The sequence below is a fragment of the Clupea harengus genome, chromosome 19 (genome assembly GCF_900700415.2).
Source record: "Clupea harengus chromosome 19, Ch_v2.0.2, whole genome shotgun sequence".
Lineage (NCBI taxonomy): Eukaryota > Metazoa > Chordata > Actinopteri > Clupeiformes > Clupeidae > Clupea > Clupea harengus.
In genome coordinates this window covers 7,863,621-7,891,237 of record NC_045170.1, presented here as the reverse complement: position 1 = coordinate 7,891,237, position 27,617 = coordinate 7,863,621, and the positions used below count along the sequence as shown (strand labels likewise).

Below are 27,617 nucleotides of genomic sequence, written 5' to 3'. Positions count from 1 at the left end.
TCATATTTCCGCAGGTGTCGCTACCCAGAAGAACAGTGTTCCACCACTCCCGAATCTGTAAAATTTTCCTGAAGGTCTTTTGCAGTCTACGGGGGTTTTGATGTGCCCCTGTAGCAATCTTTCCCTCTCTGAACGTTTTCATCTTCCAGACCTCAATTTGACCTCCACCATTCCTGTTAACTGCCATTTCTTGGTTGCTGAAGTGCATAATGACTTTAGTAAGAGTAAAAATATCTCACTAAGTGATAACTCAAATAGTAACTTGATTTAATATTTATCACACCTATAAAGCATATGTATGATATTCAAATCTGGGGTTATGCACAAAATATAAAAATGTAAAATGCTTATTTAATAAACACAACATAAAATCTGCAGATTCAAGTACTAAATCACAATCCACTGAATAAAAACTTGGTTATCACTCCAGATCTAGGCTTACTGTAAACAATCATAATAAAACATTACATTCTGATACAATCTGCAGAAACATGCTCATTTATTTCTTATTTTCCCATGCACACACATAGGCTATAAAATAAGTTATAATCGTATAGCTATTGTTACTATTATGATTATTACTTTGTGATAATTCATGTTTTCCTTAATCTGCTATCATTAATATTGTTTTGTCAGTCACTTTAGATAAAGACGTTTGTCAGATACCTTAACCTTAAATATTTGGAGATATCAGTCATTCTAAATCATCATTTGGAGGCTACATTAATCTATAGAAAAAACACCGCAACGAAATGCAAACGGCTGTAGTCTAGGGCCGCCATCATGTTGCAAAGTTGGTACTTTTCAAAAAACTTAAGGCTGATTGCAGTAAAGAGGTTCTCTACCAAGTATTAATGTATAAAGGTTGAATACTAATTTTAGTTGTCGAATAACTTATTTGGCTTTTAGAAAAATACTACAGCATAAGTAGTCACAATGAAAATAGTGATTGGGGAAATGTGTGTATTTTTTTTATATTTCTGAAAATGGTGACAGCGTTATGCAAGACAAGATAATCTTCCTGCAACATCATTGGTTAGTTTCGAGTCATTTTTATTATCATGTTCCAAAGTCCGTCTCGGTCCAAATCAAACCTTAGCAGTTCATGATCTGGCACGGATGGTTTAATGTAGGGCTCTGACATTGAGGAAAAATGGGATTAACTACAATTGCGGTGTTTATCGGGGTCATCCTTCCCTCTTTACACGGTAAGTGCTGCTTTCTGAGGTTCTTGTTTGTGAACGGGCAATCACAGCTTTTACATGACTCGTTACTGTTAAAATGAAAATGGTACCTGTAGGGCCATCAACCTCAGCTCAGTGAAGACATCAGCCTTCCTCAGAGGGTTAGTATTTGAGGATACAGTGAAGAAAAAGTAATTAAGAATAGTTCGTTTTGTTTAGTGAAACCAGGGAAGACTGATAATGGTGCTGTTCTAGCTCTAGAGAAGGTGATGATGAGAATGAGAGGTATTGAACAAGGAGCAGATGCCGTCAACTAGGTGAGAGTTTGCATTTGGGTGTCTACTTCAGAATAAGTTTTCACAATGAAAATATGTGTATCTTTTACAATTGTCAAAATGGCGACGACAGGTATGGAAGTGCCGCTGTCTCTCGTCTTTTCATGTTAACAAGTTTTATGATCACCCTGCAACATTCATTGGTTAGTTGCGAGTCATTTTTATTATCATGTTCTAAAGTCCGTCTCGGTACAAATCAAACTTTAGCAGCTCATGATCTGGAACGGATGGTTTAATCTAGGGCTCTGCCATAGAGAAAAAATGGGATTAACTATAATTGCGGTGTTTATTGGGGTCATCCTTCCCTCTTTAAACGGTAAGTGCTGCTTTCTGAGGTTCTTGTTTGTGATCGGGAACAAAAGCTAGCGTCCTACTGTTGCCAGTGTGGGCAGAAAATTAAACCATAGGTCAACCAAATGTGTCGCTTAACTTCAACTTTTCAACCCAAGATAGATAGGCCTTTACAATTTAGAACTTCACGTAGCTAACTGATTTATTAAGGGTGAGTGTCCATTTAGAGGGGTTTTTCTATAGCTTTCTTTTTTCAGTTGTTCCCAATGAGGTGTGAGCGCATGCGGCTGTCTAGAGAAAAGGCTTTTTCAGAGCGACCGTTCCGTGCGCTTTTTTGTGCGGCCGCGCCAAGCGCGTCTAGTTGAAATATCATGGAGATATTCTATGGACATTGCCATCAAAATGCAGCATGAAATGACACGGCAACGCTACACTGGCGCTAGACCCACAATCCAGCTAGTGTTATCATCGGACAGTCTACATACATCAATCTTGCTGAAATATCAGTCTGTAGACGCCTTAATAGAGCATATATTTTGCAAACTGAAAAGCACCACACAATTGAACTGAAAAGCAACACACAAAAACCCTTTAGATGGCATGATTGAACGGGGCAAGGCTATTTCTGTGTTCAGCAATTAGAAAATAATAAGCTTAATCAGCTTTTATTTTCAAGTTCTCTGGCTGTATATTTTACAATCAGTTGTAAAGTGACCTGTGATACCAGTAACTGAGCAACACTGAAACATGAGCCATACCTTACTTTGGAAAACATCATAAAATTCATGCAGACTTGGACTTTGTCTGCTTTCGTGTGCTTAATTGCTGCAGTGTAATGTTATCGGTTGTTACACCTGTCCAATAAATTCAGTCTCTGACTTTCAGTTTCTGTATTCCCTAAAGGTCTACCACGTGATCCAGAGAGACATTCCCTCTATTACATATACACAGCCCTATCAAAGACCGTAACCGCTCCCAACATCTATGAGTTTACTGCAATGGGCCTCCTGGATGATCGCAAGATTGACTACTACAACAGTGTAGATAAGAAGAAGATCCCTCAAGAGAACTGGATGAAAGAGAAGCTTCCCGCGGACTACTGGACTAAGGGAACCCAGTCGCGCCAGAGCAAAGAGCAGTGGTTCAAAGTCAATGTGAACATTCTGATGGGACGCATGAAGCAGAATGAATCTGGTGAGCAGGTGGTTTTTGACACACTGAGTTAACTGAACTATTGACTGAATTTTGAAACAATGGCTAACATTTGCACAGCTAGCTTTACAATCTGTTCTCACTTGTTAAACTTGCCCTTCAGATCTTCATGTACTGAGTTGGAGACATGGCTGTGAGATTGACAAATACTCTGATGGTCGTGCCCAATTTGTCAGTGGCGTTGATGAGTACAACTATGATGGAGTGAATTTCCTGTCCTTTGATGAAAACGAAATGCAGTGGATAGCAGCAGTATCGGAAGCACTACCCACTAAGAGGAAGTGGGACGGGGTGCCCGTCCTCAACCAGTACACCAAGGGCTACCTGGAGAAAGAGTGTGTGGGGTGGTTGGAAAAATTCATGGCCTATGCTGAAGAAGAACTTAAACAAGCCTGTATGTACTGTCGATCGTGTTTTCTTATGTCAGAGAATAATCTGAAAAGAAGAAGAAAAAAAAAGATCACTAATCTCACGTCTGTCTTCTACAGCTGCACCAGATGTTTATCTTTTTGCTAGGGTAAGCAAGTTCTCCAGTGATAAGCTGAGCATGACCTGCCTGGCTACAGGGTTCCATCCAAAAGACATTGACATGTCTATTAAGAGGGGCCAGGAAGCCGTGGTTAAGGCTGAGTTAAAAGATGTCTTTCCAAATGGTGATGGCACCCACCAGGTGAGGTTGCAAGTGGAGGTGCCAAAGCTTGAGGCCAATGATTATGAGTGCTTCATAAACCACAAAACCCTCAAAGCACCAGTTGTCAGATTCTGGAAGACAGGTAATAATTGCTTTTTTCACCTTATCTGTCGATCTGATTAACTTTGTGAGCGTTTATACTGTATATGTGATGTGTGGTCTTAAGGTGATCAGGCATTGTAAGACTCCAGAGGATCTTATTGATCTTATTGAGACTTACTGATACAGATCTCATTACAGAGCAGTACTAACTCAGTCATGTTTTGAGGGACATTTCTCAAGTCAGGCCTTACATTGTAGTCAGTCCCCCTGAAAGGTGTTTTTTCCAAGTTTGTGTGTTTCGATTTTTGAAACCTGGACTTTCACTACAAAACTGCACCACACAGGGATATATTCATTGAGGACTAGCATTAATACGTGCCCAGCACTGTCCTTTTTCTTTAACTATTCAGCACCAAGGGAAAACAAACTGAATTGAATTACACAGAAAGTGAAAGGTGTTTTGTGTTCCCTGCCAAACGTATGACAAGAGTATAAAACCAGTCACACAGCACAACATCCGTGTCTTCAAATGTGAATTCACCATGAAGAGCCTTGTTTTGTTTATTTTAAATATGTTTGTTGCTTTTCACTTTTACAACAAGTACAAAATGGATCCATGAAATCCCCTTAAAAGGGCAGTGTGGAGGCTATCCTATTAGCCTCAGTGTGGACGGCAAAGTGTTCCCAACGCGTAGCAAATAATCCTTGGTCCAGGCATAAACTCTCTTTGGGTGGTGTTCCCGTTTATTATAAAAGTATAAATGTGTACATAAAATCGGTCCTTTCACCCAGTGCTGTTTGCTTATTAACAAGATGCTGTCGGTGAAGTGGGTTTCACGGCTACAGTAAGAACCGTGTTCCCCGCCATCCACACCTTTCCCTAATTGAGTAATCACACCTGTAGATATACCCAATTTCCCGTGACGTGCCACACCCAGTGCAATACTCCCCCAAGTGGCTAAAATAAGTAACACTAAAATAAACCTAACTAAAAGGTGGATAGAAATGGCTCCTACAGGCAGATTTAGAAAACAACCATACTTCAAACAAACACACACACACACACACACACCAAAAACACATCACAATGAAGAGCCTTGTTTAAAAGTTTCTGTTTTGCATTTCTGCCACATGGTCAGGGGAGCCCTCCACTCCTCACAGTGGAATGGGGGCCAGTCTTCTGCTGACCCATGAATCACGTACATAATTGAACAAGCTATTTCCGTATGATTATTACAAATTAATCTTGTGGTTGAGTGGTGTTCATTTGGCTATGACAGAAACAGTGCTTTGATTAATGTTTTAATCCTTACTGTGTTCAGATGGAGTTGAGTTTGATGAATCTTCACCTATTGTTCCGATTGCTGCTGGAGTTGGAGTTGGAGTTCTCCTTCTTGTTGGTGTAGTCATACTTGTGGTTTTACTTGTCAAGAGAAAACCAGCTGGTAGGTGCTCCAACACAGGTTCTTATTGATGTGGGATTTCATGTAAAAATAACGCTTGTGTGTCTATATTAGTAATGGCCCTCCAAATCACATAATTAATTACTGACATGTTTTTTATTGATGCTATAGGGACGAGGACTATTGAGGCGACAGCAGCACCAGCTGAGACAGAGACGCTTACGAGAGGTGAGCCCATTTATTGTTTCTTATGTTAAAGTTAAGTTTTATAAGGTAAAATTAGGCCAGGCAAAAGTATATTAAATAAATATATAAATAAAGAGAATATTATCGAATGTAGAGGATGTTAATGTTTTACCATTGTACACAAAAGTGGAAAATTATATGAAATACTTCAATCCGAGGTTGTTTTGAGTGGAGCTGAAGTAAAAGGCAAGTTGGAGGTATCCAGTTATTGTGAACTCCTTTTCAGTATACCTTATGGATATACTGCATATGTATCACTATCTATAAGGTACATTTATTATGGCTTCCAATGAAGATGGTAGAGAAGAAGTCCATATGGGGGATCAATGAGTACCCATCAGATTGATTATTCCTTACTGTCTCCCAAATAGGCAAGGCTGACAATGCTGATGAAATGCCCGAAGAGGAAAAGAAGCTGAACGGAGATGACAAGAGTATGTATTTTCTTTTTAGAGCATGACGGTCCTGTGTTGATTTGGCTGCACCCATGCAGTGAGCAAACTCAGTTCAGGCCATTTTTTGCATCTTGATTTATCAGTTTTTTTGTGCAATCATATTCTTCCTTGGACTAAAACAAAAAATTGCGCCTTTTAGATCTTCCAAAAAGTTCACACCAATGACTTACGTAATATTTTTGTACTGTAAACCTGGATTAACTTGTAACTAATAAATTGATCTATTAATTGAATGTGATTATTTTTTATGACACGTAATACCTGTTATTTACAGATTCAGGTAGCAGCAAAGACTCTGGTTTGGACATTGGACATGGTAAAAAAAATTATATTTTAATTTGAAAATATGTTTTGAAACTCACTGAGTGACTAATTCAGTAATTATGGGGTGTAAAAGTCATTCATGTCTATTAGATTAACATTTCCTAATTTAACTAAATAAATGCTTTCTCTGTCCTACAATTTACTCTGCTAGTTGTCATAAACATTTTGGCTATGTACTTTATAAGAGGCTTTATTAGCAAGTTGGTTAAAACAGCAGGTTTTTGCCTGACAGTATTTATTTATTCACAAGACTGTTTATATGTTGTGGTTGATATTTACCATCTTCCTCACAACAGCATCCGCTACCGGCTCAGTGAAGACCGATGGGAGTGTTAATTCCATTCCCAACTCAGAGTCAAGCGCTGGGAGTGCTGATCCCAGTGTGTGAAACACAGCGTAGTGATCATCATGTGCTGGATGGTGGTGGTGAGTGTCATTCTTCAAACAGAAAACAGGTCCCTTGTGGGTTCTTCAAAAATGTTCTATGGAGAAGCTTTCTTTGGAGAACCTCATGTAACGATAGCCAGCAGGTACAGAACTGTGGAGCGATTAAACTTCACTCCCCGACGTCTTAAAAGACGTCCTCACGGCACCTATGGGTCTCCCATGCCTGAGGTTGTGAGTGTGAGTGTGCTGTCTTCACAACACAGGCTACACTAACTAATAATGATCTGTTGGTGAACAGTGATGAGTCATAGGTCTTCACAGATGAAAATGGCTGTCAAGCTGATTACTGAAGGTTATAAGAATCAGGTTCATTGTAGAAATAATGAAAACAGTCCCATTGTGAGTCCTATCTGAATTGTATGCCATTTGAAAATGACAGTTCAGTTCAGTTCTCAGTTCAAATTACTGTTATGTTTACTGGGGAGTGCATCTTTACATCACATTTATTGATATTTCTGTTTCTCTTTTGATTTCAGGGCTAATTATCAGTACAACTGATCAGTGCCACTATCTCTGGAGTACAACTGAACTGAGTAACTGGGTTAACTTTCAGAACACTTAATGAAATGAATCAATGTAGAATGTGAGACGTTCACATCAATCAATTTATGTCCATTTGTCGATTTTGATTATGTTTACTCTACTTTTTTATTGCGAATGCTGTCATGTGTTATGAGCATACTGCAGATTCAATCACACCAGTGTGTTTAGAATGTTGCAGAATGATTGTTTATTTGGGTCCATCGAATATATAAAGAACTGAATCAGTCTTATCTTGTTCATGAACCCATTTGTAGGTTAATTTGTGTTTTACAGATGTTAGTTTTCTTTTTGCTGTGTGTAAGTTTGATATGACTCCTTTGAGTTGCACAGGTCTTATGACTGCAATATGCATTTTGGTGTGTGGGTACGACTGGAATTAGTCCATTGTGTGATTTGATCAGGAGCTTGTGTAAATGGTCAAAGCCTCTCCTCCCATCAATCTGTAACTGTAGCCTGATGTCACCTTAACTACGCCCCCTTGCCTAGTGAACAAAGACACGTCTTGGTAGAAACCAGTCTGGTCATGTATTTTAGAATAATGGGACTATATGTGTGAAATGAATTGAGTTTGTAATAAGAAGGAGCCTTGCCCTACAGATCTTTGAATTTGTGGTGTTTGTAACTTTCCTGAAAATAAAGCTTGCAGTCTCACACCTGTGTTGCCTGAAAGTGTTTACCACACATTCCTTTATTAGAATGTTCAAAACTGAATTGTGGCCACATTTGAATTGAGTGGGCTAAGTTAAGATCTCAAGGCATACATTAATCTGTTCCAGAATTTAAATTTAATTTCTAGTTAAAACAATTCATGGAGATCACTCATGTTTTTGACAAGAAAACAATTCCAACTTTCCAAGTACCCTTGGTGCAACACTTGAGTGTTCTGACTCAAACCACATACAGTGCCCTCCACAATTATTGGCACCCCTAGTGAATATGAGCAAAACAGGCTATGAAAAAATATATCTTTGCTGTTTATCCTCTTGGTCTTTCACTCAAAATATTCACAAAAATCTTACCTTTTCATTGAAGTAAAATTATTGAAAGAAAAAAAAACTGTTGAGATTAAATAAATATTTTTCCCCAAAACATGTGTGCCACAATTATTGGCACCCCTTAATTTAATGTTTTGTGCAGCCTCCCTTTGCCAAGATAACAGCTCTGAGTCTTCTCCTATAATGCGTGATGAGGTTGGTGAACACATGGCACGGGATCTGAGACCATTCCTACATGCAGTATCGCTCCAGATCCTTCAGATTCTGAGGTCAACATTTGTAGACTCGGCTTCAGCTCATCCCACAGATTTTCTATGTGGTTTAGGTCGGGGGACGGTGATGGCCATGGCAAAACCTTCATTCTGCGGTCGGTGAACCATTTTTGTGTTGATTTTGAGGTGTGCTTCAGATCATTGTCCTGCTGGAAGGTCCAATCATGGCCCATTTTAAGCTTACTGGAGGGGGCTGTTAGGTTTTCATTTAATATCTGCTGGTATTTGATGGAGTCCATGATACCATGTATCCTAAAAAGATGTCCAGGGCCTTTGGAAGAAAAACAGCCCCACAACATCAAAGATCCGCCACCATACTTCACATTGGGTATGAGGTGCTTTTCTGTATGGCTATCTTTCTGTCTACGCCAAACCCACCTTTGATGTTTGTTGCCAAAAAGCTTTATTTTGGTCTCATCTGACCATATAACTCGGTTCCATTGAAAGTCTGACCTACATTTGGCAAACTGTAGGCGCTTTAGTTTGCTGTTGATTGACAGCAGAGGCTTTTTTCTGGCAACCCTCCAAAACAACTTGTGGTGATGTAGCTGGCGTCTGATGGTAGTTTTGGAGACTTTCTGACCCCAAGACTCAACTAACCTCTACAATTCTCCAGCTGTGATCCTTGGAGATTCTTTTACCAGTCGAACCATCCTCCTCACGGTGCGTGGGGTCAATGTACACACACGTCCTCTTCCAGGCTGATTCTTAACATCTCCTGTCGCTTTAAACTTCTTAATTATTTCCATGATAGTGGAAATGGGTATTTTCAACTGTTTAGAGATTTTCTTGTGTCCATTTCTTGATTTGTGCAGCTCAACCACTTTTTGTTGCACATCGTCACTGTGTTCTTGGGTCTTTCCCATAGTGATGAATGACTAATGGAATTTGGCCTGTGTCACCTCATATTTGTACGCCAGTGGAACAGGAAGTCATGGATGACCTCTTAAGAGTTCCTTATCAAACAGGTGAACTTAAAAATGTAAAACATGACTGGAAATAAACTTCAGTTAGATGTAAATTATAAGATTTTTCTAGGGGTGCCAATAATTGTGGCACACATGTTTTGGGGAAAAATATGTATTTAATCTCAACAGTTTTTTTTTCTTTCAATAATTTTACTTCAATGAAAAGGTAAGATTTTTGTGAATATTTTGAGTGAAAGACCAAGAGGATAAACAGCAAAGACATATTTTTTTATAGCCTGTTTTGCTCATATTCACTAGGGGTGCCAATAATTGTGGAGGGCACTGTAACTACTGTACGTACAGTAGAGCGTAGTCTGGATGGCTAGTGGGAACGGCAGGTGTTTGTGTCCTTCATACGACTGTATTCGATCAAGATTCTGAGACACCAAAGCAAAGGCATTAGCAACGCCCAAGAACACCACACCGAGAGAGATCTCCAGCTCATAAAAGAATTATTCATAATTAAATCAGGATGGAATAAAAAAAAAAAATACTGTATGAAAATTCACTGCTAGACTACAGATGTTCATGGCAAATGCGTACAGTACCAACCAGCTGTAATCCCATGGATCAATAAGAATGAAAATGTTTACATTAGGTCCGAAATGACAACTATAGTTTATTTCATTAAATATAATATGCAAAACCCAAAACATCAAATCATAGTTATGTTACTGGTATATATACACATGTATTGTACAGAAAGTGATGTTTGATAAAAGATGTTTGATTGTGATCGTTGATGAAAAAGCTTTTAAAAATACACACAATGTAAACAACCAAATATATGTTAATTCTAACAAATTTACATTTTACAACAGTCTTGTACCACAAAGAATTCATCTGACATGTACAAATGACACTGGTTGGTTTTGATGCTCTGCCTCAGTTCATCGATCATGCCCATCTGAGACCCACTCAGAGCTGTAGTGTGCCAATCATGCCCATCTGAGACCCACTCAGAGCTGTAGTTGGCCAAACAGTTTACGTTGGGCGCTCAGGTCCAGTTGCTTGCCGGAGACCTTGTTCGGAGGCGTCTCCTCTCGAGAAGGCTCACAATTTTCTTTCCCACTCTTTGCCAAAAGGCCCCCGTAACAGCTACGGCACACGGCGTGGTACATGTCAGCTCCTCCGATCACCTCCACCTGGGACACAGGTAAAGAGACAGATGTGAATAAGAAGCAGTCGTGTCATGTTGATTTCCTGACTGTAGTGGAGCTCATATCACCTCCAGACTATGTAGGGGTCATTGTTAGTGTGTTTTGTTTGTCTCAAGTAGTTTTACAACACACTCAGGGCCTCATTTACTAACAGGATTGCGCCCATTTCAGGCGTAAAATAGCGGGTAAAGACATAAAACCGTATTTCCAAAGGAGGCGCACCTGAGTAAAAGCGCAGATTACCGCTGCTGGGAAGTGGGTGTGGGAAAGTGGGTGTTCGTCGCAAAGAGATGGGAGGAGATGCGTAAAGTGCGCCTAATTATGTATTAGTAACGAAACAAGAGGTGTTTTAGCCTGACATATCAGCTGCTAAATGAAAACTATGTGCCTGCGAGAAATTTGAAAAATACGAACATCAGAAATGTTATTTTTTTTGGTAATGTTTATATTTGATATATCATTTAATAGGCATACAAACAAATAGAATTACAAACGGTCCCACCAGCTAGCTGTTCGGGAAAAGTTCGGCCACGTCTTACCCAGAATCACCGCTCATTGTGTATGGTTTAAAGTTAAACGGTATTTTCACTCATAGTTCAAGCACACCGAGTACAGTGCACACCTTCTGCGTAGGAGTAACGCGTATCTATTCAGGAAAAGTACTTGTACTCGAAGTACACTAACTTAACTACCGGTAAGTAAATTGTAGAGACAGAGCAGCATATTCATTTCACCTTCCATGTTTATTTTGACGTTATAGCCTCTCAAGCGCAAGCTACCCCCAGTGCCATGGCAACCTACAACTACAGTTTTCAAATGTATCTGCCTAGGGCAGCGTTTTTGAAAAGCATGGTTTTCAGTGTTGGAATACGCCGTTTAAAAGTAAGGGGTGTCGTGTATTCCTACCAGACTATTTAAAGGGATGCTATGGAGCAGTTAACCTGGCTATTAACTATCCTAGCTATCTCTAGCTTAGGGAACCATCTTAACAGTTTGCAGTTGCCTGTGTGTGATTAACTCATGCTAATATGTGTGAATATGAACTCGTGAACATAAACTCGTTAATATGAAGCTGCACAGGCACCCTGAGGGGTAACCATAGTAACCCAGAAACTCAATGTTCGCTGAAAAGTTGAATTTCCCAAAATCAGCTCACCAATAAAAGACAGTCTTGAATTCAAAGTGATGACAACTTTTAGTGTGGACGGAAGGGCTAAATGGAGAAATATTTATGAGTTTCTATATTTACCCGGGTTAGTTTGCTGTAACCTCGTATACCAAAAGCTCTAATTCTAATGTTAACTCATCATCCATGGTGGAAGGAACACGCAGGCTCTTTCTTCCCTATTTTAGCTGCGCGCTAAATAACACTAATGGGCGGGGTTAGGCGCTGATTACGCTTAGTAAGGTGTCGACACATTCAGATGAGGTTCTTGTTTGATAAATAGATGCAAAATACCGTGCGCTATATACAGGTTGACAAAGGCGCAGATTAAGCTGCGGTCGCAATGTTAGTAAATGAGGCCCTCAGTGTTTTCTTCCATAGAGCACTCTGCACCCACTAGTTCACTAAGGCTATGTTTACAATCAGGGTTATTATAGTTCTGAAAATATCACATCGAAAGCTTTTCTTTAAAATGTATTTTTTAAGTTTAGTTTTAGTTCATTTCACGAGTGCATACGGTTTATTTAGATTTTGAGGAATGTACTAGTTTTAGTGTTATAAAGAGAGCCTCGATTTATAGTAGCTGACAAATTACATCCACTTAATCGGATAGGATATGATATGGAAATCAGATCACGGCACTGCTGATTAACCTCACAGATCGGAACTTAAAGTTACATGCGATGCAAACATAATTTGTCCAACAATGGTAGGACATGCTGTTCATGTGTATAAAGAGGCACTCACTCAACTTTAAACATTTCCCCCTTGGAATTCAAAGTTGTATTCATTCTCCACTATACTATCATTATACTATTCATTATCAAGGGTTTAAAACCCCCCTTTTGAGAACTGGCATTGGATCTATGCAGATCCATCTGCACTGAGGTTTCAGATGCACATCCCAAGGCTAAGATCAGGACTGTGAACACAAGTAAACACAGCCTAAAATATTTCAGCAAATGTCTGTTTTGTGTGAGTCACCCTGAACTGTAGATAAAATCCCTCAGAATGAACTCATGTCAAGCCGACCTCTTCCTCTCTGGTCCTCTTACCTCTTTCTCAGCACCGAGCCTCTTGGTGTAGGCAGCCTCTTTGAAGCACTGCATGCAGACGGCATTCAGCTTTACCACACTTTCTGCCAGAGGCACTAGGTTCAGGATATTGCCAAATGCCTGAGGAGGAGGAGAGTTTAAGGGTCAGTGGGAGGAGGCAGGTAAAGACATGATCACAACATTGTTTTTCTTCATTTGATGTAATTCCTTAAAAGGGAAAGTTCGGGACTTTTCATCCTGGGATCTTTTTGGGTCCAACGACCGAAATCGGTCCAGTATTGAGTTACAACGCTAAAACCGCAACTGCCAAACGGCTATACAATGGAATCCTATGAGGCCAAGCCAGCACAAACCGCTTGTGTTCGCCACCGACAGGCTTGTACATGCTATGGGGCTCAGACAACATGGAAACATGAGCTACAACAGCGTCTGTTTACCCCAATAACCGTAGAAAATGACTGTTTGTACGGTCAGAGTTTCACCAATCTCGATCTTCTGGTCTCTGACGTAGCACCCCATTCAGTGCCTGTAGACGACGGCCCTACCATGTGGTGCTGGAGTGGGCACTCAAAGGAGAGCGCCCCCCTTCAGTGGTCCACTATAGGCACGGAGTGGGGTGCTATTATTCCCAAGTTTACAGCACACCACACACACACACACACAAACACAACAAGACCCAACTTCACTTCTTCTATTTCTAAGCCAAAATCTATTAAGTATTTACTATTGCCAACCGCATAGCTTTACACACTTTTCACAAGTTTTACCCATTCATAATTTAAATGTGTTTAATCAGCCACTTTGGGTTTTCATTCATGGTAAAATCCCAAAAAACAAAAACATGAATATTTGTAAGTCATTTTTTTTATACTACAGGGAAAAAAAACATTTGAAAGCATTTTCATCTGCATTTAATGGCTTGCTACTGCTTAACAATCTCCATCTCTACATGCTCCAAACAGTGCCTACCTTCCTCTGAAAGGTACCATCCAGTGCTGAAACAATCACGATCTTGCCATTGTTGGCCATTTCCTCACAGAACGCCACGGTGTCTGGAAACTGAAGCATAAAAAAAAGTGAAAGGCGTTAGTCAACCAGTAGAACTCAGTCTGTTAGGTCATTGTATATCATAATTGTTCATTCCCATGGTGACGGTCTTAGTGAGAGACATTCCTAATGCAGTGACTACTCACAAACTGTCCTTCATCTATGCCAATGACACAAGCCTGCAGTGCCAGAGAACGCACATCCTCAAGGCAGTTGGCTGGTACTGCCTCCATTGTATACCTGGGGAGTGACACGGTGGTTTAATGACCTCAAAAATAACCAATCCTGACACCCGAAAGAACACGAAGACATGAAAAAACAAACGTACTTGTCATGTGTGGCAACCCCTTGGTCAGAATAGCGAGTGTCCTTGGCATATTTTATCACTAGGCACTTGTACTGTGCAACCTGGAACCTACGCACTCTCCGCATCAATTCAGTGCTGTAAAATATAAACAGAATGGTTAAAGATGCAGTCTGTGATTGTGGGGAAAGCTTGTTGATATTTGAGCCCCACAGCCAATCAAATAACACCCCTCCCACCATGTTCCAGAGGCTATGTTTGGATTGACTGGAATAATAATAATAATGATGATGATAATAATAATTATACTACATCACATTTATAAGTATTTGTCTGTCAACCAATTTAAGAGCCTTTTAGATAATAAGGATGTGCCTCAATGCTGTTGTTTTAAATGATTCTCTGATTTAATTTTTTTACTTTGTTATTTTATTTATTTATTTTTTATGCTTAATTTCTGAGTTGTTTGGTGTGTTTTTTTTTATTTATTTTGTCTGTTTCGTTTTGTTATGGTTTGTTTATGTATTGTTCTTCTGTACTATGTGGCCTCAATCAGGGCATTGCTGCAAAAGAGCCCTGTGCTCAGTCAATTTCTCCCTGAATAAACAATGATGATGATGATATTGCGCTTTTCAAAGTTCTCAAAGACGCTTGTGTATAATGTAGTGTTCGGTTCAAGCCACTATGTTTGTTTCCCATTTACAGAGCCAAGACTGTACAGTACAGTGCGCACACACTGCAAAGGGCAGCTACAGGAGCATGAAGAGCAATTTGATGAATTTGACAAAAGGGATTTGGATTACAATAGTGGCCTGCACCTTAAAGTCTCAATTCAGAAATGGAAAACAATTTGGGAAACTTTAACCAGTGATCTTCATCTCAACCTCACCCCACCCTTTCCAAGTGTTAATGAGAGTTACTTTAAATAGGTATTTAGAAATTGTATTTACTCTGTAAAACTATAGGTCAGCTTCCATGGACTATAAATTGTGAAGTTTGGCCATGTTAGTTGTTGGCTGACATGAGGTTTTGTTTAACATTACAATTTTATTGCCAATTCACGACTTCACGGTTCAAATTTGCCTAATAGAGAAGGAAGCAGAACATGTTTGGCAAGATCTCTAGCCAGAGTCCTGAAGTGCCTTCCAGGGATCACGCAGGAGTCGACTGCGCAAGCCGGAGTGTTATCTCTGCGCACACCCCCATTCCATTCTTCGCCAAAGAAGACATGAGGCATGAGGGGAGTTAGTGGGTTGAGAATAAGTGCCGAAGCAAATGCCACGTCTTCAACAGGTACACTGGGATTACATTACCTGACAGATTTTACACTAATGGCGCGGGAAATTTCGCCACGCTCCACCCATTTATATACGTCAATGTAGCGATAAATATGACCGAAAAACAAAACACGTTCCTGACTCGCGCGCAGGAAAGGGAGGAGCTCTCCAAACGACGTTGGCGCGAAAAGCAGCGTTCAGTGAGTTCCGTTCTGCTAGCAACGATAACCCACAATAACCCCAGGAAGTAAAACGAAACGAGGAAGTAAAATGAGTTTGTTGTATCAAATGAAAGGTTTTTACAACAAACAACCCTGTTAATCGACTGGGTAATATAAAAACGTTTTATATGCAACGAGTTTTATTGTTCCATTTGTCCTAATGATCGGGAAAATAGTTAAAAGCGTGTTTGAAAGTTATAGTAGCCTATTTGTCATTATAAAGTCCTAATCTGTCTACTCGCTAGATCAGACTTTATAATGGTATTTTGTTAACTGTGCATTATATTAACTTGATTTAAAACAAGGTAAGATATAGTGAGTTAATTTTAAGCGTACAGGATACTTTGATAATGACTAAGATGTAGCTGAAAATTGACAATTAATATTACTTTCATAGTAACATCAAAATGGGTTAAAAACGATTCACTGATGTTACAAAAGTATGATTTTCTTGTTTAAATATAGGGAACACTGACTAAACAGGCATCATTGTAAATATTGTAGTAAGAAACAGTAAAACACACAACAATCTGCTGATAAAAGGATTATGTCTTCAATAAAGTTGGTTGAACATGTTCAGAACACTGTAAAGAAAGGGTAAAATATGTTTAGCAGTCATTATTCTGGTCATTCACTGTGAAAAAACACTTGACACACAGATCACACAGGCGAAAATGCATTATCTTCAATGGCAGGGTATTGCCATGTGACATGTATCACTCTTTGCTGATGAAACTAAATATTGTGTCTCAATGAAAGGGGGGTGGAATATGTTTAGGACATTCCAAACATTAAATAAAATGTGTGAAGTAGTTGAGATTTACGTCCCTGAATGCTCCACAATACTTTAAACATAGGTGATCAGACAGGCGAAAATGCATTATCTTCAATGGTAGGGCCATGTGACATGTATCACTCTTTGCTGAAAAAACTAAAGATTGTGTCTCAATGAAAGGGGGGTGGAATATGTTCAGGACACTCCAAACATTAAATAAAATGTGTGAAGTAGTTCAGATTTACGTCCCTGAAGGCTCCACAATACTTTAAACATAGGTGATCAGACAGGCGAAAATGCATTAACTTCAATGGCAGGGCCATGTGACATGTATCGCTCTTTGCTGAAAAAACTAAAGATTGTGTCTCAATGAAAGGGGGGTGGAATATGTTCAGGACACTCCAAACATTAAATAAAATCTGTAAAGTAGTTGAGATTTACGTCCCTGAAGGCTCCACAATACTTTAAACATAGGCCTACACACAGGCAAAAATGCATTAACTTCAATGGCAGGGCCATGTGACATGTATCATTCTTTGCTGAAAAAACTAAAGATTGTGTCTCAATGAAAGGGGGGTGGAATATGTTCAGGACACTCCAAACATTAAATAAAATGTGTGAAGTAGTTGAGATTTACGTCCCTGAATGCTCCACAATACTTTAAACATAGGTGATCAGACAGGCGATAATGCATTGTCTTCAATGGTAGGGCCATGTGACATGTATCACTCTTTGCTGAAAAAACTAAAGATTGTGTCTCAATGAAAGGGGGGTGGAATATGTTCAGGACACTCCAAACATTAGATAAAATGTGTGAAGTAGTTGAGATTTACGTCCCTGAAGGCTCCACAATACTTTAAACATAGGCCTACACACAGGCGAAAATGCATTAACTTCAATGGCAGGGCCATGTGATACGTATGACACTTTGCTGATTAAACTAAAGATTGTGTCTCAATGAAAGGGGGGTGGAATATGTTCAGGACACTCCAAACATTAAATAAAATGTGTGAAGTAGTTGAGATTTACGTCCCTGAATGCTCCACAATACTTTAAACATAGGTGATCAGACAGGCGAAAATGCATTATGTTCAATGGCAGGGCCATGTGACACGTACGTTTAAAGTATTGTGGAGCACTCAGGGACGTAAATCTCAACTACTTCACACATTTTATTTAATGTTTGGAGTGTCCTGAACATATTCGACCCCCCTTTCATTGAGACACAATCTTTAGTTTTTTCAGCAAAGTGTCATATGTATCACATGGCCCTGCCATTGAAGGTAATGCATTTTCGCCTGTGTGTAGGCCTATGTTTAAAGTATTGTGGAGCCTTCAGGGACGCAAATCTGAACTACTTCACACATTTTATTTAATGTTTGGAGTGTCCTGAACATATTCCAACCCCCTTTCATTGAGACACAATCTTTAGTTTTTTCAGCAAAGAGCGATACATGTCACATGGCCCTGCCATTGAAAATAATGCATTTTCGCCTGTCTGATCACCTATGTTTAAAGTATTGTGGAGCCTTCAGGGACGCAAATCTGAACTACTTCACACATTTTATTTAATGTTTGGAGTGTCCTGAACATATTCCACCCCCCTTTCATTGAGACACAATCTTTAGTTTTTTCAGCAAAGAGTGTTACGTGTTACGCTGCTCGTTCAGTGAGCAACTATAGGCAAATGAGCTCGAGCGACTTCCGGTTACGATTTTTCAAAATAAAAGTCCCTTATTAGCCCCGTGTTTTCTTAAACTATCAGAGATATTAATTTCATAGTAACATCAAAATGGGTTAAAAACGATTCACTGATGTTACAAAAATATGGTTTTCTTGTTTTAATATAATGAACAATGACTAAACAGACAATATTGTATTAAGAAAAAGTAAAACACACCCCATTATGCTGATAAAAGGATTATGCCTTTATTAAAGTTGGTTGAACTTAATCAGAACTGTAAAGAAAGGGTAAAATATGTTTAGCAGTCATTATTCTGGTCATTCACTGTGAAAAAACACTTGACACACAGATCACACAGGTGAAAAGGGATTATCTCCAATGCCAGGGTATTGCCATGTGACACGTATCACTCTTTGCTGAAAAAACTAAAGATTGTGTCTCAATGAAAGGGGGGTGGAATATGTTCAGGACACTCCAAACATTAAATAAAATGTGTGAAGTAGTTCAGATTTGCGTCCCTGAAGGCTCCACAATACTTTAAACATAGGTGATCAGACAGGCGAAAATGCATTATCTTCAATGGCAGGGCCATGTGACATGTATCACTCTGCTGAAAAAACTAAAGATTGTGTCTCAATGAAAGGGGGGTGGAATATGTTCAGGACACTCCAAACATTAAATAAAATGTGTGAAGTAGTTCAGATTTGCGTCCCTGAAGGCTCCACAATACTTTAAACATAGGTGATCAGACAGGCGAAAATGCATTATCTTCAATGGCAGGGCCATGTGACATGTATCACTCTTTGCTGAAAAAACTAAAGATTGTGTCTCAATGAAAGGGGGGTGGAATATGTTCAGGACACTCCAAACATTAAATAAAATGTGTGAAGTAGTTCAGATTTGCGTCCCTGAATGCTCCACAATACTTTAAACATAGGTGATCAGACAGGCGAAAATGCATTATTTTCAATGGCAGGGCCATGTGACATGTATCGCTCTTTGCTGAAAAAACTAAAGATTGTGTCTCAATGAAAGGGGGGTGGAATATGTTCAGGACACTCCAAACATTAAATAAAATGTGTTAAGTAGTTCAGATTTGCGTCCCTGAAGGCTCCACAATACTTTAAACATAGGTGATCAGACAGGCGAAAATGCATTATTTTCAATGGCAGGGCCATGTGACATGTATCGCTCTTTGCTGAAAAAACTAAAGATTGTGTCTCAATGAAAGGGGGGTGGAATATGTTCAGGACACTCCAAACATTAAATAAAATGTGTGAAGTAGTTCAGATTTGCGTCCCTGAAGGCTCCACAATACTTTAAACATAGGTGATAAGACAGGCGAAAATGCATTATTTTCAATGGCAGGGCCATGTGACATGTATCACTCTTTGTTGAAAAAACTAAAGATTGTGTCTCAATGAAAGGGGGGTGGAATATGTTCAGGACACTCCAAACATTAAATAAAATGTGTGAAGTAGTTCAGATTTGCGTCCCTGAATGCTCCACAATACTTTAAACATAGGTGATCAGACAGGCGAAAATGCATTATTTTCAATGGCAGGGCCATGTGACATGTATCGCTCTTTGCTGAAAAAACTAAAGATTGTGTCTCAATGAAAGGGGGGTGGAATATGTTCAGGACACTCCAAACATTAAATAAAATGTGTGAAGTAGTTCAGATTTGCGTCCCTGAAGGCTCCACAATACTTTAAACATAGGTGATCAGACAGGCGAAAATGCATTATCTTCAATGGCAGGGCCATGTGACATGTATCGCTCTTTGCTGAAAAAACTAAAGATTGTGTCTCAATGAAAGGGGGGTGGAATATGTTCAGGACACTCCAAACATTAAATAAAATGTGTGAAGTAGTTCAGATTTGCGTCCCTGAATGCTCCACAATACTTTAAACATAGGTGATCAGACAGGCGAAAATGCATTATTTTCAATGGCAGGGCCATGTGACATGTATCGCTCTTTGCTGAAAAAACTAAAGATTGTGTCTCAATGAAAGGGGGGTGGAATATGTTCAGGACACTCCAAACATTAAATAAAATGTGTGAAGTAGTTCAGATTTGCGTCCCTGAATGCTCCACAATACTTTAAACATAGGTGATCAGACAGGCGAAAATGCATTATCTTCAATGGCAGGGCCATGTGACATGTATCACTCTTTGCTGAAAAAACTAAAGATTGTGTCTCAATGAAAGGGGGGTGGAATATGTTCAGGACACTCCAAACATTAAATAAAATGTGTGAAGTAGTTCAGATTTGCGTCCCTGAATGCTCCACAATACTTTAAACATAGGTGATCAGACAGGCGAAAATGCATTATTTTCAATGGCAGGGCCATGTGACATGTATCGCTCTTTGCTGAAAAAACTAAAGATTGTGTCTCAATGAAAGGGGGGTGGAATATGTTCAGGACACTCCAAACATTAAATAAAATGTGTGAAGTAGTTCAGATTTGCGTCCCTGAAGGCTCCACAATACTTTAAACATAGGTGATCAGACAGGCGAAAATGCATTATTTTCAATGGCAGGGCCATGTGACATGTATCACTCTTTGCTGAAAAAACTAAAGATTGTGTCTCAATGAAAGGGGGGTGGAATATGTTCAGGACACTCCAAACATTAAATAAAATGTGTGAAGTAGTTCAGATTTGCGTCCCTGAAGGCTCCACAATACTTTAAACATAGGTGATCAGACAGGCGAAAATGCATTATTTTCAATGGCAGGGCCATGTGACATGTATCACTCTTTGTTGAAAAAACTAAAGATTGTGTCTCAATGAAAGGGGGGTGGAATATGTTCAGGACACTCCAAACATTAAATAAAATGTGTTAAGTAGTTCAGATTTGCGTCCCTGAAGGCTCCACAATACTTTAAACATAGGTGATCAGACAGGCGAAAATGCATTATCTTCAATGGCAGGGCCATGTGACATGTATCACTCTTTGCTGAAAAAACTAAAGATTGTGTCTCAATGAAAGGGGGGTGGAATATGTTCAGGACACTCCAAACATTAAATAAAATGTGTGAAGTAGTTCAGATTTGCGTCCCTGAATGCTCCACAATACTTTAAACATAGGTGATCAGACAGGCGAAAATGCATTATTTTCAATGGCAGGGCCATGTGACATGTATCGCTCTTTGCTGAAAAAACTAAAGATTGTGTCTCAATGAAAGGGGGGTGGAATATGTTCAGGACACTCCAAACATTAAATAAAATGTGTGAAGTAGTTCAGATTTGCGTCCCTGAAGGCTCCACAATACTTTAAACATAGGTGATCAGACAGGCGAAAATGCATTATCTTCAATGGCAGGGCCATGTGACATGTATCGCTCTTTGCTGAAAAAACTAAAGATTGTGTCTCAATGAAAGGGGGGTGGAATATGTTCAGGACACTCCAAACATTAAATAAAATGTGTGAAGTAGTTCAGATTTGCGTCCCTGAATGCTCCACAATACTTTAAACATAGGTGATCAGACAGGCGAAAATGCATTATTTTCAATGGCAGGGCCATGTGACATGTATCGCTCTTTGCTGAAAAAACTAAAGATTGTGTCTCAATGAAAGGGGGGTGGGTGGAATATGTTCAGGACACTCCAAACATTAAATAAAATGTGTGAAGTAGTTCAGATTTGCGTCCCTGAATGCTCCACAATACTTTAAACATAGGTGATCAGACAGGCGAAAATGCATTATCTTCAATGGCAGGGCCATGTGACATGTATCACTCTTTGCTGAAAAAAATAAAGATTGTGTCTCAATGAAAGGGGGGTGGAATATGTTCAGGACACTCCAAACATTAAATAAAATGTGTGAAGTAGTTCAGATTTGCGTCCCTGAATGCTCCACAATACTTTAAACATAGGTGATCAGACAGGCGAAAATGCATTATTTTCAATGGCAGGGCCATGTGACATGTATCGCTCTTTGCTGAAAAAACTAAAGATTGTGTCTCAATGAAAGGGGGGTGGAATATGTTCAGGACACTCCAAACATTAAATAAAATGTGTGAAGTAGTTCAGATTTGCGTCCCTGAAGGCTCCACAATACTTTAAACATAGGTGATCAGACAGGCGAAAATGCATTATTTTCAATGGCAGGGCCATGTGACATGTATCACTCTTTGCTGAAAAAACTAAAGATTGTGTCTCAATGAAAGGGGGGTGGAATATGTTCAGGACACTCCAAACATTAAATAAAATGTGTGAAGTAGTTCAGATTTGCGTCCCTGAAGGCTCCACAATATTTTAAACATAGGTGATCAGACAGGCGAAAATGCATTATTTTCAATGGCAGGGCCATGTGACATGTATCACTCTTTGTTGAAAAAACTAAAGATTGTGTCTCAATGAAAGGGGGGTGGAATATGTTCAGGACACTCCAAACATTAAATAAAATGTGTTAAGTAGTTCAGATTTGCGTCCCTGAAGGCTCCACAATACTTTAAACATAGGTGATCAGACAGGCGAAAATGCATTATCTTCAATGGCAGGGCCATGTGACATGTATCACTCTTTGCTGAAAAAACTAAAGATTGTGTCTCAATGAAAGGGGGGTGGAATATGTTCAGGACACTCCAAACATTAAATAAAATGTGTGAAGTAGTTCAGATTTGCGTCCCTGAATGCTCCACAATACTTTAAACATAGGCCTACACACAGGCGAAAATGCATTACCTTCAATGGCAGGGCCATGTGATACGTATGACACTTTGCTGAAAAAACTAAAGATTGTGTCTCAATGAAAGGGGGGTGGAATATGTTCAGGACACTCCAAACATTAAATAAAATGTGTGAAGTAGTTGAGATTTACGTCCCTGAGTGCTCCACAATACTTTAAACGTACGTGTCACATGGCCCTGCCATTGAACATAATGCATTTTCGCCTGTCTGATCACCTATGTTTAAAGTATTGTGGAGCATTCAGGGACGTAAATCTCAACTACTTCACACATTTTATTTAATGTTTGGAGTGTCCTGAACATATTCCACCCCCCTTTCATTGAGACACAATCTTTAGTTTAATCAGCAAAGTGTCATACGTATCACATGGCCCTGCCATTGAAGTTAATGCATTTTCGCCTGTGTGTAGGCCTATGTTTAAAGTATTGTGGAGCCTTCAGGGACGTAAATCTCAACTACTTCACACATTTTATCTAATGTTTGGAGTGTCCTGAACATATTCCACCCCCCTTTCATTGAGACACAATCTTTAGTTTTTTCAGCAAAGAGCGATACATGTCACATGGCCCTGCCATTGAAAATAATGCATTTTCGCCTGTCTGATCACCTATGTTTAAAGTATTGTGGAGCATTCAGGGACGCAAATCTGAACTACTTCACACATTTTATTTAATGTTTGGAGTGTCCTGAACATATTCCACCCCCCTTTCATTGAGACACAATCTTTAGTTTAATCAGCAAAGTGTCATACGTATCACATGGCCCTGCCATTGAAGTTAATGCATTTTCGCCTGTGTGTAGGCCTATGTTTAAAGTATTGTGGAGCCTTCAGGGACGTAAATCTCAACTACTTCACACATTTTATCTAATGTTTGGAGTGTCCTGAACATATTCCACCCCCCTTTCATTGAGACACAATCTTTAGTTTTTTCAGCAAAGAATGATACATGTCACATGGCCCTGCCATTGAAGTTAATGCATTTTCGCCTGTGTGTAGGCCTATGTTTAAAGTATTGTGGAGCCTTCAGGGACGTAAATCTCAACTACTTCACACATTTTCTTTAATGTTTGGAGTGTCCTGAACATATTCCACCCCCCTTTCATTGAGACACAATCTTTAGTTTTTTCAGCAAAGAGCGATACATGTCACATGGCCCTGCCATTGAAGTTAATGCATTTTCGCCTGTCTGATCACCTATGTTTAAAGTATTGTGGAGCCTTCAGGGACGTAAATCTCAACTACTTCACACATTTTATTTAATGTTTGGAGTGTCCTGAACATATTCCACCCCCCTTTCATTGAGACACAATCTTTAGTTTTTTCAGCAAAGAGTGATACATGTCACATGGCCCTACCATTGAAGATAATGCATTTTCGCCTGTCTGATCACCTATGTTTAAAGTATTGTGGAGCATTCAGGGACGTAAATCTCAACTACTTCACACATTTTATTTAATGTTTGGAATGTCCTAAACATATTCCACCCCCCTTTCATTGAGACACAATCTTTAGTTTCATCAGCAAAGAGTGATACATGTCACATGGCAATACCCTGCCATTGAAGATAATGCATTTTCGCCTGTGTGATCTGTGTGTCAAGTGTTTTTTCACAGTGAATGACCAGAATAATGACTGCTAAACATATTTTACCCTTTCTTTACAGTGTTCTGAACATGTTCAACCAACTTTATTGAAGACATAATCCTTTTATCAGCAGATTGTTGTGTGTTTTACTGTTTCTTACTACAATATTTACAATGATGCCTGTTTAGTCAGTGTTCCCTATATTTAAACAAGAAAATCATACTTTTGTAACATCAGTGAATCGTTTTTAACCCATTTTGATGTTACTATGAAAGTAATATTAATTGTCAATTTTCAGCTACATCTTAGTCATTATCAAAGTATCCTGTAAGCTTAAAATTAACTCACTATATCTTACCTTGTTTTAAAGCAAGTTAATATAATGCACAGTTAACAAAATACCATTATAAAGTCTGATCTAGCGAGTAGACAGATTAGGACTTTATAATGACAAATAGGCTACTATAACTTTCAAACACGCTTTTAACTATTTTCCCGATCATTAGGACAAATGGAACAATAAAACTCGTTGCATATAAAACGTTTTTATATTACCCAGTCGATTAACAGGGTTGTTTGTTGTAAAAACCTTTCATTTGATACAACAAACTCATTTTACTTCCTCGTTTCGTTTTACTTCCTGGGGTTATTGTGGGTTATCGTTGCTAGCAGAACGGAACTGGCGCGAAAGACATTCAAAAGTTTGAGGACAACGACAACATTTGGGCTCGATTTTAAGTCTCAGTCGTGAAACACTTACATAGTTCGGAATGCCAACGAATATAAATGTAAAAAAAAATTGCATTCAATGCATTCCTAACAAGCAGTTTAGATATCAACCACGCTTTGGTGCAAAGTCGGGTAGTAACATTCATGTTAACCTAGCTTAGCTGTTAAACAATACTATATAATTTACGTCACCCAAATAGTTGTCTAACTCACTCAATAACCTAGATAATGTTATATTATGAGATTAGCTTCAGTTAACATAGCTCAACTTGGCGTACATACCATTGTTGGTTATTAACTTAACATCAGCCAGAAATAGGATAACTTACCTCTTTCCAGAGAACATTGGTCCAAATATGACCTAGTAACACAAAAACCAACATTAGTACGCTTGTAACATCGACGTAACAATTTCATACAGTAACATTAACATGAAATAAACCAAATTCGCTCAAGCTCACGGTACCTGGATTTGTCCTCGCTTTTTCCTTGGTGAGATTGGCAATATACTAGAAACATTCAGGCAATCCATTTTAAAGGGATGATACGAATGTTGCAGTGGTTTGAAATACAACTCACGGGTCGTTATAACTTTTCCCTGAAACCGTTTCGTAACATTAACTGTGCTAACGTCGAAGGAAGACCAAACCAAAACGTCCCCGCCAAGTCGCCAGTTAATTTCTTATCCTCTGTGCAAACAGCCAATAGCTGCGTGAAACGTCAAAAAAAATGACAGACACATGAACAGATGGACAAGAAGAGAGGGAAAGAGTGTGGAGAGGAAACATAGCCAAAGAATGAAGACAGAATAAACGAGTGAAATGGTGAAAGGAGAGCTCACATTGAGGACAGACAACACACAACAATCTAAAGTGGAAACTAGAGTGAAACAGATCAGATCAGAAGGAGAGTTGAAAAGTAGTGATAGCCTGAAGGTAGAGTAATATTTCATGTGAGGGGGCAAAGTAACAAAGAAGGATACAGATACTCAAAGACAAATACTTTCACACATAGCCTACACAGACTCAAGCAGGCATGCATATACACACAAACCCCAACCCAACTACATAAGGTGCATTTTAAACATTTTTAAATATAATTTATACATTTTAGAAGTAGGTTACTCATGTAAATAGCCTGCTGTACTGACTGACTGGTGCTAGACACTACAAATCTAGGATTGCTGATAAAAAGTGCAACTTCATTGGACATGCATTTGCACTTGGTTCTGTTAAAAGTGGATGGGTCCCAATACGGAGCACAAAACTCCATTACGCATAACCTGGGTAGTGTGAACAAGGTGTTTATGCATCCTTTACGTGACCAAACACCATCAAAATGAATAGGAAGACGTTATACAAACTCATTACCTAAAAATACCTACATAATGTTGCTTTAAATAATAGGCTGTGCTGTCATACAAATACGGCATGTGACTAATTCATAAATGGAGGGATGACATTGATATGCAGATGTGAAAATGCAGCAGCTCTAATCTCCATTGTGAACTGTCTGGAGTCGGTTTCTGGAATTGTAGAACTACAGCAAGGATACCTACAGCCCAGATGTAGACAGCTGTGGAGCCAAAAGCTGCCAAGTACCCCACCCTGTTAATGTGAAGTCATGAAACCCATAGCAACATAAACATAATTATTTTGTGGGATTTTTCTGGGCTGCTGCTGGCACTGCAGATCTGACAGGCCTACTAAAAGGCATAAAATAAATGTTATGGCCATCCGTACAAATGATTTGCCATAAATTAAATGAAAAGATAAAGCATCGTAAACAATGTGGTCACATTTATATACCACTTTCAAAGTTACCAGAAAAAAGGCCTCAATGCTGCCACCTTCAGGACAAAGATGAAGAATGAGCAAACCTATCAGGAAGATGAAATGAAAAACTTGTTGATCTCGTTTGCTAGATGAACTACCTGAGAACCGTTATTTTTTCAAACAAGCAGAAAGAGTCCCAGGGCACAATGATGGAAGTAGAGTAGAGTCACGGTTTGAGATGCAGTCTTGATGATTTTTTTCCTTTTTAGATTTGTTTTTGGGCTTTTTGCCTTTAATCAGATAGGACAGTGAAGGTTTGACAGGAAATGAGATGGAGAGAGATGTTGGGGAGTTGGATCGGGAAATGACAGCGGGTCGGATTCGAACCTGTGTCCCGTGGGTGTTCAAGCCCGTATATGGTTGGGGCTACTGCTTGCGCCACAGTGTCCCCTCATTTTTCCCCTTTCATTTAATCTGGCTCATCAGATTATTTCATGGATCTTATTTGATCTGTTAAAATAAACAATTAAGTACCATATCTATGAATACATATAAAGAATATGAAACAAAAAAGACTTACATTTCTTTATTGCAGATATTCAAAACACAGCTTTGTAAAGAGCGTTGGCGGGGTGTGACTATAGCATTCAGACAAGAATAGAGAAAAGCAGGGATCCCGTCCAAACTAATCAAGGTGGGTAATTTTATTCTTTAACAGCTAAAACATTCTTCAG

The 27,617-nt window shown here is 39.2% G+C and overlaps 2 protein-coding genes and 1 long non-coding RNA gene across 3 annotated transcripts; 2 read left to right on the top strand and 1 right to left on the bottom strand.

The window, feature by feature from the left end:
* Positions 1–1,642: 1,642 nt before the first annotated feature.
* On the top strand, positions 1,643–6,538 carry LOC105904691 (class I histocompatibility antigen, F10 alpha chain-like; the record flags this gene model as incomplete). Its single annotated transcript, XM_031586665.2, has 9 exons — positions 1,643–1,835; positions 2,714–3,004; positions 3,126–3,416; positions 3,511–3,795; positions 5,078–5,218; positions 5,330–5,386; positions 5,776–5,838; positions 6,134–6,175; positions 6,480–6,538. Coding segments are annotated over exons 1-9 (1,332 nt in total), but the record flags the coding sequence as incomplete, so codon positions are not given.
* A 1-nt stretch (position 6,539) lies between these two features.
* Positions 6,540–7,824, top strand: LOC116224962. Its single transcript, XR_004165822.2, has 2 exons — positions 6,540–6,609; positions 7,107–7,824. It is a non-coding gene; the product is annotated as an uncharacterized LOC116224962 (long non-coding RNA).
* Positions 7,825–10,007: 2,183 nt separating this feature from the next.
* Positions 10,008–26,090, bottom strand: LOC105904693 (thymidine kinase 1, soluble). Its single transcript, XM_031586056.2, has 7 exons — positions 25,575–26,090; positions 25,438–25,469; positions 14,164–14,277; positions 13,982–14,075; positions 13,758–13,847; positions 12,789–12,908; positions 10,008–10,553 (listed from the first exon to the last, which is right to left on the bottom strand). The coding sequence occupies exons 1-7, from the start codon at positions 25,638–25,640 to the stop codon at positions 10,368–10,370; spliced, it is 702 nt and encodes a 233-aa protein (XP_031441916.1). The 5' UTR covers positions 25,641–26,090; the 3' UTR covers positions 10,008–10,367.
* Between the last annotated feature and the right edge of the window lie 1,527 nt (positions 26,091–27,617).

Excerpts from the sequence above, each read along its gene's own strand:
- LOC105904693 (XM_031586056.2), bottom strand. The coding sequence starts at position 25,640 with ATGGATTGCCTGAATGTTTCTAGTATATTGCCAATCTCACCAAGGAAA. Across the intron at positions 14,278-25,437 it reads CCAATGTTCTCTGGAAAGAG|CACTGAATTGATGCGGAGAG; the intron begins GTAAGTTATCCT and ends TATATTTTACAG. Across the intron at positions 13,848-13,981 it reads GCATAGATGAAGGACAGTTT|TTTCCAGACACCGTGGCGTT; the intron begins GTGAGTAGTCAC and ends TTTATGCTTCAG.